General features: G+C 33.7%; 1 protein-coding gene across 16 annotated transcripts in view; it reads right to left on the reverse strand.

The window, feature by feature from the left end:
- The window catches only part of CCDC91 (coiled-coil domain containing 91), a 154,969-nt gene that overhangs the window by 58,967 nt on the left and 82,987 nt on the right, over positions 1-13,015 (reverse strand). For all 16 annotated transcript variants that reach the window (XM_075111735.1, XM_075111787.1, XM_075111697.1 and 13 more), the window contains one exon: positions 9,672-9,779. In XM_075111735.1, the coding sequence (XP_074967836.1) occupies positions 9,672-9,779 (108 nt within the window). The remainder of the gene's footprint in view (positions 1-9,671; positions 9,780-13,015) is intronic.

Consider the following 13,015-nt stretch of genomic DNA (forward strand, 5'->3'; position numbering starts at 1 on the left):
CTTCTGACAAAGCTATAATTTGCTTTCTTTTATCCTTTAGACAGGGAGTATAGGGTTAAGAGTGCAAAATTCTGAGGTGCAAAAATTCAGAAAAGTGAATTGTAGTGGGACGTGATGGCCCAATGAGACAAGAAAGTGTTCTCCAATAAAAGAAAAAACTCAAACTTTTTAGAAAAGTGGTATTCCAAAGTGGAGAGAAATACTAGTATTTCTACCCTACTGTCTGGAAAGTAGCAAGAGAGGGTCAAGAAGAGTCTCTGAAAACCAACTTAAAACAAAAGGCATTCAAAAATAGGTTATAATGTTTTCCTCCCTGCAAGAAGTTCTCTAGGAAATGGTTCCAAATGAAAATTGTTTGATGTAGATTCAAATATAAATACAGAGGTCCTGTGGTTTTTCTTGATTCCTGTAAAAAAGAAATAAAAAAGATCTTTCTTTTTTTCCTGGAATGTGAGTCACAGAAGACATTGTAAACAGATTTAATCACAATAGCAACTAGTCAGTCTTTTTTGTTATTTTTATATATTAAATTTATTTCTGAGGATTCATGACATTTTTCTTTCAGGTAAGCATCTTTTGAAGGATTATGTAGTATATATTACAATAATTCATGGAGTGAATTAAATAATGCAGGATATGAGCTATTTTACAGCTAAATACTGTATTAAAGCTATTAATAACTAATTCTAATTTAGTACAGTTATAACTCCTTGCACATTCCTATAAATCCTAAACTGCAAATTTAAAGAAAAACAGAAAATAAGGTGTCTTGCATAAACTGAAATCCAAGTTTCTTCCTGTTTCATATAAAAGGAAACGAGTACAAGATTTCATCCACAAATGAGGATGCAATTCTTTTGCTGTAACTAACAGGCATCCAATTTATGTTTCTGCAGATTGGTTCCTTCACAATATTGAGTAAATCATCATGCACAGATCACCCAATTCAGTATGGATAAATGAATTTTGTTAGCTGCTTTTTATAGCATATGTAAAAGTAGTCAGATAATCATTCAAAAACAAAACAGCAAAGAGCATCACAGAACAGCCAAAATTAATATGACTATCCTAATACTAAACAGAAAAGAGAGCTTGCATTATTTGTAGTATCACTGCAACAAAATATTTCACACTTTCACAGATCTTTCAACTGAGCAAACAATTTTCACATACGAATAAAATGATACTTGGAACCTTCTTTTAATGGCATCTTTCTGAGAAAGAGTATACTAAGACATTTGTATGTCTAATTCATCCTCAGTGAATGACCAATTTTTCTTGTAACAAAAATCTACTGCATCTTTTATTCTAATGAAACTGCATTGTAGTTAGTAGTTTAACCGAAAAAACACAGGCGTAATATGAGTTTTTTCCCTCATCTCCAATATAACCTCCCCCCCCCATTACATATGGACACAGAACAATCCCTGTCCCTTGAGATTTGGGAAAAGTTATCTTCAGAAACATTTAGCAAATGTTTCAGTACTTCATTCATCAGCAGGAATAGCAAACCACTGGATTGGGCTTTTTAAGAATTCACCAATTCAAATTTTTCACCTATTTTAACAAGAAACCATCTTAACCCACAAAGTTCTACTTTTATTTCTGTCTTTCATGAAGGAATCTAACAGTAGGAAGAAATAACACATGTCATGGGAAACATTAACTTTATGTGAGAGGGAGATGACATAACCAAAACACACAGTTATAGCATCATGATTTTGTAATGTTATCAAAATACATCCATTTCTACTTCCTATTCAAAATATTATCCCGAGGAAAAAGGCAATCTTATTAAAACACTAATAATAGTTTTCTGCTCCTGTGAAAAGGCTAGCTATATTTAACATCATATTCTTTTATACTGTACCTTTTCTTCACCACCGTTAAACTATGCCCAAGTCAAATGACAAGATCTGGTAATCATAACTGGTTTCCTACACTGTCCTCACTATCTGTGGCATCTGAGTGTTTGGCAGCGCAGGTGGAAAAATCTGTCTGAAGAATTCCAACATCTGTTACATATTTCCACTTCCTCAAATTATAACTTATTACTGCATGGTTGAACTGTATCTTTTTGCCAGTTTGAGGTCCAAGTGGCTAACAAAGCAGCAAAACTTTTTAAGAGAAAGCTCAGGAATCAGCAAAACATTATTAAACCAGAAACATTAAAACAATTAAAATAAAGAAAACTTATAATAGCCGTAATAAAATAAATAAGCTTGTACTCGTACTCAGGGTTTCACTCAGTAGTATACAGACAGTATGTAAACTGTATAGTTTTAGGCACATCGGAGGCTGAAATTAAGCTTAAAACTTTTTGCTGCATATGTACTTTTTTTAATAAATAAAGTAAGAAGCTTTACAGAGTCATCTAATAATGAAAATACTTTTCTCAGCAAGAGTACAGAGTAATAGAGACTATATTAAAAGAAAAAAATCCATGAACTCCAAGGTTCTAAGGATACAGAAATAAGGAACTTCAGTAAAAATATGAAGAAAAAAGAAAGGTATTGATTAGGCCTTCTGGTTTTGTGATCTAATTCATTTCACAGTCTATATGAGTTCTCACAGAATTGCTCCATCTATCAGGAAAAATAAAACAAAATGAACTCTTAAAATATGAGCAATATAAACAGCAAAATGTTAAAGAATGGAAGACAGCAAAATGGAGGAAAAAAATTTCAACAATAGCTAACAAATAATCATACTATATTGCTCAGTTGTTCAGTATTGACAAGAGCTGCTGATATGAATTCGTAACAAGTAATAAAGATTTTATGGAAACTTATTACATGAACAGAAGACAGAAAGCTAAAAATCACACTAAAGAGCTACTTTCAAGTGGAACCTGACAAATCCAAGGAAGCAAATGAAATTTCTAAACAAGATTTTTGGTTGAGACTCTGAAAGCATCCTGGCTGAATTAACAGTGCAAAGGGACTGCAAAATCATCCTTTAACTAGTTTGCTATAGTGAGCAGATTCATATGAAGTTAGAAGACTCTGGTAAGGATTTACATTTTTTTCAGAAATAGGTATGCCTTTGGATTTTAGCAATCTAACTTTTACTTTGGGACGTAAATAGTAAGCAATACCAGACACAAAGTCAGCACATACAAAACCAAAACAAAGAGTGAGGATAAATCAATCTTTTTCAGGATTTAAGGAGGGGGAAAAAAAAACCAAACCATCCAAACAACGATCCCCTTCCCAACACAGGAATAGCTGATTCTTGATCTTTTCACCCTAATTCTCTCTTTACACACAGAAATCACAGAGGTATTATGACTGTAGGAATAAATTAGTCAAATTTACAACAGAATTCTAATAAATACTTTTTTTCCCACTTTACATAATCTGGAAATACCAGAGAATAATGAAGTTCTGAGAAAGACTAACCACTTTTGGCAGAAGAGTGGCAGACCTGAAAAGACAACTAGATGAACTATATTTACAGATGAGATATTAGATGCAAAGTGAATCAGATGAAAACGTAAAGGGAATGACTAATAGGAAGCAATTAATTTTGGAGGGACTGAATGAACAACTATTCCCACAGCAGCAAACTGCAAGGTTTCTGAGAAGTGAGAGGAAATGCCCAAAGAAGGGGACATGATAAATTCTCAAGAATTTCCAGACCTATCACAGTTGGAATTAATGAACCAGAAAGGTTATGTCCACTGCATTATTCATTTTTTCAGTCTGCAAGTCTTCAGGATTATTCAAGTACCTGCTACTCTCACTGCAAGAATTGGCTAATGTCTCCTAAAAATGCAAATATTAAAAATTCTCTAAGAATCTATCTTGCATATGCTCCCTTCAAGATCAGTCATTAAACAGACTTCAGAATTACTACCATTATATGGGAAAAATATAGAACCTCTTCTGTTTACAAGAATGGAAAAAAATAAATAATCAAAGTTCACAGAGTAAGCATTATTATATAAATATGCTGCACATTATGTGTAGATATAAAAACAAGATTTAAAACATTAGAAAATTATACTTCCTGACTGTGGAACTGATTTCTGAATGAAATAAACATTTTATCTGACAAACAAACAATCACTTGCTATTCAAAACAAGTACTTTTTATGTTTGACATTTTAGGAATTGTCGGGGGACTTACTGGTACTCTTCACAGAAGGCTATGCAAAACACATCAAAATGCATCATCCAAACACAGGAAAAGGTAAAGTATCTATCACATTCCAGCAGCTCATTACTCTTGTCACACCAGTCTTCTGCTCATCCACAAGCTGTTCTTGGAAGCATCATACACTTCATAAAACTGAGTTCTAGCAAATGGAACTTCTATTCTGACTGACCTTTCAGCAAATTGTTTTCAAATTGAATCTGAACGAGGACTTTTCTGAGCGTGTCTCAAAAAAAAGGGCACAAGATTTTAGGCACCATCCAACAGATTTTGAACTACTATTTGTCATACAAATGACAGCCAACATCATGATAAAGCAGAGTGGAAAAAGAATTAAGGACATTGGGCTTACTCTACTTATCTTAAATGTTGCATCTATAAATTCAAGATTTGTTTCACAGCTTCACATAAAATCATCATATCAACATGCAAAAGTGCAGAGGAAGCATTTAACTGAGCTTTTTCCTTTTTGTGTGACACTTGCAGTACTGTTCCGCCTCAGCAATTTCACTAGCAGCTCCTTTGGCTTCCTAAACTATGGAAAAAATTTCAGCATAATATATTCTATACAAAGGAAAACTGCAGGCCACACATCCTTAAGGGTTTACTGAGTAGAAGAAAATAAGTCCAGCCCAGGAAAGGAATATGCATGCAACTGAACTACAGAATTAAAGACTTCTATTCCTTGTCTGTCTTTATTCTTTTTTTACATGAATCAAAATGGAAAATATGCAGACTAACAAAATTAAGGACCACAGTAAAATATATCCCCCTTCACTACATCCAAGCATGAAAATACTACTCAGAACGTCCAGTTGTTTATCTCTGATTGATAATGCTTCTTGAAGAAGACAGAGAAAAAGAATATTGTCAAGTCATAATTTAGAGATGGAAATGTGCGATCTGAGCCCCACTTTACATATACTTTAATCCCTCCCCATCCAAGAATGCCTGTTTTGCCCTGTTTACAAGACAGTAAGGAAGGAGCCCATCAAGGTAAGGAAAGAAAAGTGCAAGATAAACAGAGGGAAAATTATTTCTCATAAATGAGAAGTGATTTGCTGCAGGTATTTAAGATTTTATTTTACCTTAATACACAGGTCGTGGAATGTTTTAAAAATATAAAAATCAACCTCAATATAGTCTACATTTTTAACACCATCTGCTTTGATTAGTGAGATAAATTTCTGATGCATCATCATTTCTAGGGCTTCCAGTGAAAACAGATCATTCCTTTTACATTATCACGCTCATGCTCTAGCAATGTTAATGAGAATTCCTTAGAATATCCTAGTCCTACATAGTAAATACTTTAAAAAGAATGGACTGTAAAAGGCACCATAAAAAGATGGAGTAAGGAAACATCTATTATTTAAAAGTTACTCAGTCTCTATGTCTTCTTTACGTTCAGAAGAAAAACCTACTTTGATATTTGAAAAGACTACTTCTATTCAAGCATCAGAAAACAGGGAAAGCTGAAAGACATATTGAAGTATCGAACAGCAGAATATTGCCAGTGATACCCGCCTCTGCTAGCTGCATCCAGCTTGGACAACTGTTTAGTTACAAAGTCTCAGTGATGAAACCATATTTCTCCATAAATATGAGATATATTTAATGAACTTATTAAAAATTGCTGCTCTTTCCCACTAAAAGATTGAAGTATGCATAGCCTGTAAATCTTTTCCATGCCTCATTGCTAGCACTTACCAAAGAAGGTAGAACTATGATCTAAATTTGTCAGCAATCTCAGAGAGATAAATTTTACTGTCAGATGTCTGGTTTGTTTTGGGGTTTTCTTTTTGGTTTTAATATTCATACTTTACAAGATAGATATATTGTCTACACCCTACGTGGCATCTTACTTCTAGCAATGACCACAATACCTGACTGTACTAAATCACTTTTCTTAACGTGCTGTTATATGTGCCCTCATTTTCTGAGTATTAAAAATTTCTATTCAAAAGTTTGTTGACCATGTTTTTCAGTATGTATTTTCATACTGCACATGAGTTAAACCACAGGATCAAAGTTGGTGTTTATTTTCAGGAGGCAACATCAAATATGTCTGTGCGTCAGAAAAAAGATAAGGATGAAATTTGGTTTTTGTTGTGGTTTTTTTTTTTTTTTCAAATAGACTGACGTGTTTTCCAATGACATTTTCTCTGATATCCTCAAATGATAGAAATGTGCAACTGACATGCACTGTTTTCCTAAATATTCACTATATGATGTGACTGACTCCTAGCATAGAGAAGAGTTCTCATTGTCCTGTTCGTTGATGAAGGGCACCATGACCCTGGTGTCCCTGAATACGCCACAAGAATGCCTGGTTTGCTTTTTGAAATTTAGATATTAGAATGTATTTCCTTGAAAGACACAGCAGCCCTAGAGATTTTTCTTGAGGAAGCATCCATTACAGTGATCATCAATTTCTTTGAGGGAACTGGTCCTTTCAACACATTCCAGCAAATTGGGAAGGGCGCCCATAAGCTCCAGATGTAGGGGGACATTTGAGATCAGACATTCAAGACAAGTGACATTAATGGACTAAGAAAAGGGTAGATGTACAAATACCTGGTATCTGTGGGCAGTAACAATAGTAACTGATACTGCCAGCTCTTCCCTCAAGTGTTTGTTTCAAAAGCAGTATGTAGTGATATCAGCTAACACAGAGGGACACTTCACTGAGAGGCAATCCAGTATAGTATGTCAGAGAGTATATTGAACTTCAAGCAGATGAAACTAAACTAGACATTAGACTTCTTGATTTAGGATCGGTGGGGAAGGCATCTGTCAGAACAGCCAGAATAGAAAATGGCTCAGAATTTTTCTTTGGAAAAGTTTCTGCAATTTTAGCAATGTCCTAAACCACGGACCTATGGAGTTAGATTTAGCAGAGGAGTACAGTGAAAAGATAGCTGACAGACCTGAAACAAGATATAGAACAGAAGACAATTTGTGTTGATGGGCTGATGGTTCCCTCCTGTAGATGATGATGGTTATGTTACCTATAGCTAGCCAGTATACTGCAAAACCTCACATGCAGTGATCAAAGATGAATTGCAGGAAACTGAGAAGAAACTATAGAACTAGGACTTAGACATTTTCCCCTATCCTGGAAGATATAGCCTTGTACACTGAGCATATGAGCAGTATGATACCTCTCTAGATGGACTTTTAACACTCATCTCCATCACAGGCACAACACCCTGATAAAATACAGCTTCCAAATCAGCAACTTAAATAAACTCTAATGATAGGTTAAAGAGAAAAACAGCCTTTACTCCTTCTCAAAGAGACATTTTTGGGAGGGAGGGGTATGGGAATGTAGGGGGAAGATGAGACTAGAAGAAAGCATGAGGAAGGAGTTATTACATGAGATAATCTTGATTTTGTGGAACTGGAAATAAAGCAGCAGAAAATTTAGGAGGAATGGCAAATGAGGGCAAAAAATTACGTGGGTAATTACATGGGCTTAAAAGTTTGAAGGCAAAATACTGCTTGTAAGGCAAGAATATTAGAAGGTAATAAAAAATCCCTATGTCTGTGTACAGAACATACTTACACTGTGTTATTATTAAACTGCGCCAAAAAAAATTCTTTACGGTGATATAGATACTCATAACTCTCCATATAAAGGTGGATATGCATGTACAATCCCATAACATAGAATATGAATCAACTTGGTGTATAATCTTCGGTAGTCATTTCAGCAATCTTAACTGTTAGCACAGAACAACATCATTTGAACAAAACCAAATACTAAAACAAACACCAAAGTGTACATTTAAGAACAGATGCATTAAAAAAGAATAAAAACATACCAAGTATTTCTCAGATCTCTTCCAACAAAGACTGATTGAACAAAATTTGCCAGTATAAATCTTATTTTATTAAACCTGGTAGTGATACCATAAGCACTCACACTTGTCTACTTGATTAGGCTTCAAAATCCCAGTTTTATATTACAATTGAAGGTGGTAAGCCTTGATTGACTTGAATGAGAAATGACTTGGAAGTTTTTTAATAAAATGTAAACCTTTTCTGGTATCCAAAGGGTGTGTTAAATTGCATTAAAGGTAGACATCATGTGAACTGGGCGCCATGTTATGTCACAAATATTGTCCTGTCCTATGACCAAGAATAGGTACCTTACACTGTTGGGCTCTCCCCAGGTAAATCTGAACCTCTTGAACATGTTTTCATATTTCTGTCCCATCCTTCTGGTTTGTGATGCAAACGTAACAGATCACAGAAGCAATATTTTTGCTCAAACTGTAAGTACACCCTCAAAAAGTCTTCTAATAATTCTTCCAGATGTCATGAGATTCACTGCTTTTTACCATTCAGAAAATGATACCAAGTCAGTAAAAAAATATGTTCATTTCAGTAACACAAAACATTTTCTTAAAATCCATTTTTACTTCCTTTTAGGCAGAGCTTTATGGTAAGCATTAAGTAACTGTAGTTCTGTGCAATAAACTCCTCATTCATGATGGAATTGATTTCTCCAAACCATTACATCTTTCCTTCATACTGTTTATACAGATGCTCATATATCTAATACATGTTGGCACTAAGTGTTAATTGATATGGTCAGAACAGTTAAATGGTCATAAAATAGTGTTTGAAATGGTGGAATACTTCAGGTGGACTTCTGATGTATTTAGGTCTAATATACCCCAAGAAAATTAAATAAACAAGCTATTATCCTTTGTATGTTTAGTAGAATTGTTGCTAACAGTACTTAAAAGGTAACTGTTAATACTGTTAATTGCAATGTAAACAACTTTACGATGCTATTAGAAAATTAGATATTTTTTTTTTTTAAACTTTGACTTAAGTACAACTCTTGAATCAAAACCAAGGTATTTTCAATAATAAACCAGGTTTACACTGTTTAGATACTCATCAGTAATTTCTGATTACAAATACCTGCTACGCAGTGAGCTTTTACTCAAGTCATGTTAAATGAGCCAATATAGGCCTATTTACATATATATATTTCTGAATATTATGCAATTCCTCATAGCTAGGGTTTGGAGCTTTTTTGGTAATATTTCTATGAAATAAAAATATGTTTAGACAACTGATGTTTGTGTCTACCATCTACAAGTATCACAAATTTGGATCAAAAATTTGTGCAAATCACATACAATCAAATCCTGCATGTAAATGAAAAATAATTGCCTGTTTTCTCCAACACTACAGAAAATGGCAGCTTTTAAAGGAGTAAATACTAAGTTGCTCTGAGACATTCTCAGTACTAGACTCTCCTTGAATCTGTTCTAAACAGGTTTAAATGATATAAAACACCTTTGATCCCAACAGATGAAGAGTGATTATGTATTTTGCATTTTTAAATAGTTGTGTTTATTCTTATGCTGAGGACACAAGGTGAAAGACTGATTATTTTCTTTGGTGATCAAATACATTAATATTTTTTTCAAACAGAAAGGAGCTGAAACTAAAAAAAAATCATGAAGGGTTTTGTCTGTGCACATCCATACCTGAGCATTAAGAAGTTCTTCGCATTTGTGAGAATGTTTTTCAATTGCTAGTATATACTGTTTTTCAATAGCTGCTTCTTGCTGTTGAACTGTAGATTGTAGTAGTGCCTGCAAAAAGAAAGCACAGAGTATTCAACAAAGATATAACTGGGATGTTTATTGGTAACTGCAGATCTTCTAATATTTGTATATATCCAGAATGTGGGATGCTATTTTGAATTTAGAATGTGCAACTACTAAGGTACCTTTCTATGTAATATTACCTTGTTTTCAGTCAGGACTAAAATTTTTTGGATCTCAGATTTCTTATACACAGTCTGCTTAAAAGAGAGCAGCACACAGAAGATACAGAGGGAGAGTATTTCTGTTAAATATACTTAGTTTAGTGGGACCACACAAGAAGAGAAGCATATGAAAGCTGCTGAAGAAAAAAAAAGAAAAAAGCCAGACATATTTCCCTGGCTGACAAAACTCCACATCCTCTCGGCACAGTGCAAGATCCCATGGGCCAAGCATGATCTTCACAACCACAACTCAAGTAAAAGCAGATGGAAAATGTGAGTAATTTAAAACATAAAAGAACGCCCCCCCAGGAAGTTCACACTCAAATGTGAAGCAGTGGAAGTCAAAGTGTGGAAAGTCAAAGTACCAAGACAGTAACAAGAAGACGATAAAATAGGAACTCTCTGTGTGTGGGCACGTGTGCACGCGCACGTGCGTATTCACATGCACTTGACTGAACTCTGCAGAATTTCCAACATTTGAACACAAAAAGAGAAATAAAAAAAATTTAAAATACTTGAAAAACCAAATTATCATTTGAGGAATTACAGTCAGGCTTCCTTAAACAATGATGGTATTTTAACACAGGATTCACTTAACTCATGCTATGCAAGACTTTTTCCCTAATATTATAAAATATTTATGTAACTTTCCAAATATTCATTGGGCTATTTATACACAACGTAGCAAACTATTTTTAACTAGTAATCAATATAGTGAAGTAGTTGAAATTACTGTGTAAGTTAAAACAGACCTAAGTTTTATAGAAAACAGACCTTTGGCCCAAAGGCAGACAAGAAAAAAAATCCCATCTTTCAAACAATCTTTATTTTAGAGATATATTTACTTCATGGAACATAACACAGACATTAAATACAACTTTGAATAGTTTAAAAAAATGTATACAAAAATACTTTCTGACAATTTTTGAACTACCTTTCCAAATTTTCCACTAATTAGCCACTTATGCCAAAATCAGTGTTCTTCAGTAATATTATAGTACAGTAGTACTTTTCAGCACAGGTTCAGAGGGATTTAAAAGGTAAAATATGGTGCTTAACATATACCTTAATCAAAGTGTAAGAATACGTTTACAGCTCTGCAAACACCATTTAGCTAGCTATAACTCTACTTTCATGAAAGCCAATTTCTTTCCAACTAAATTTAGTTCTTTTATTGATATATATTCAGGCAATCACAAAAACTTAAACCTCAAAGAAGTATAACTTCTGTATGTGAAACTATATGATAAATCTCACTGTGTATAAACTAGAATTGCCACATATCACTGGCAAAAAATGAGTAAGTACTTTGGGGTAATGGGATTTTTTTGCCTAAACTATTGTGACAAGAATTGATTCATGTAATTGGCACAAAAGAAAATAAAAAATTCTGATCTTAGGGAAAAAAGTAACAGAATGGTCATTAAGTTGCAATGCCATTTCTCAGATAGCTTCTTGCTCACGCCAAGGAATGAGTCACTTCATGCACTTTACAATGCAAACAATGTTCTAATGTTAATGGTGACTGTGTATCATTTAATATGAATTTAAAAGAACTTTATTTTTTCAAGGAAATTATTATTATTCATTGGATAGCATGCAGAGGTTTTTAAAACCTTTATTATAATTTTCTTTAGAAAATGCATAGAATTCCACATTCAGGAACCTTCCTTTTCTATCATACACACTACCATAGTTTAAACAGTACCACAGAATTGATCCTATATTTGACTATTCCACCAGCTGGCCAAGTAAGGAGACAGAGCAAAAAAATCGCCTAGTGTGGCACAGTACTTCAGAGATAGCTCCCATGTTGTGCCATAAAAAAACTCCATACAGAAATCTTTGTTTTCTATGGAGAGATGTAGCAGATCAGCCAAACAGGCCTTGAAAATACAGAATAAATTATTTATGCCAAGGCCCAAATCTTTTCAAGTCACTTAAATGAAGATGAGGTGTCACATAATACCATCAAATAACAGTAACCCCTTATTATAAAAATAAGATTTCCCCTTTCAAGAGGAATCTGAAGATTCTCAGAATCTTATGGTTTTAATATATGCTTACAATCAAAACAGAATGTTGAGCTGTAATTTCTTTTAAAGTGTAGAATGATTTTATTCTCATTAGAAAATTTTTATGCTGAGGACTGATTATAATTGCCAATACTGTCAGATAAGGCACTTCTATAAAACAGAAATTCTACTCTTCTGAAGTATGAACAGAAAAGCATCATAGAGAATTATCATGACTAAACAAATGTATCTTGCCCTTTAAGTCTTCCATTATTCTTCATTTGTCCTTGAAATCATGTCCCATATTTAATATATTATCAGAAATATGAATTTTTTAAATAAAATAAAAGCCAAACTTGATGATTTCCTTTCATTCTCTTCTAACATGCAGTTATGGCCTGGGACACTACTATGCTCATTGCATATATCCTTCATCTGCCTGGTTCCAGCTGACTATAAAAAATAAGTATGAACAAAAAGATGTCATAAAGCAATGTCTTTCCACAATTGCAAAAAAAAGAGACAAAAAAGAAAACAGAAAAGAGTTAAAAAAAAGAGCTGCATAGACAGTTATGATCGTAAGTACGTTATCATTTGAACTGATGCCTTTCCACTAATCAAAGACAGAATTTACAAGGGTTATGTACTAAACAATCAAAGTATATTTAGGTCTAATAAAGTAAGAATAGTAGCATTTTTGTTCTGACTCCTGAAAAGAAACTGAAAAATGTCACCACAGCTCCAAGTAATCAGACACTGCCTTTTACCATCTCCTCCTTCCTTCCCTGTGTCTCATATTACACTTTCACCATTACTAAAATGGACAAAAAAAAACCACCACCAAACCTTTAACTGAGAAAACCAAGAATTAATGTCTACACTGACTGTTTTACTAGGTTTGGTTCAGTTATAATTAATTTTCAACTTGGCATAAACTTCTTAGCTAATCAAAGCTAAAATTCAGTGAAGTTTTAAGCCTCAGACTTTAATCTATAGCTGTTTTGGCTTCTGAATCAGAAAAACAAAATGATTGTAGAAAGTACCA

This window comes from Phalacrocorax aristotelis, chromosome 1, assembly GCF_949628215.1.
Source record: "Phalacrocorax aristotelis chromosome 1, bGulAri2.1, whole genome shotgun sequence".
NCBI lineage: Eukaryota > Metazoa > Chordata > Aves > Suliformes > Phalacrocoracidae > Phalacrocorax > Phalacrocorax aristotelis.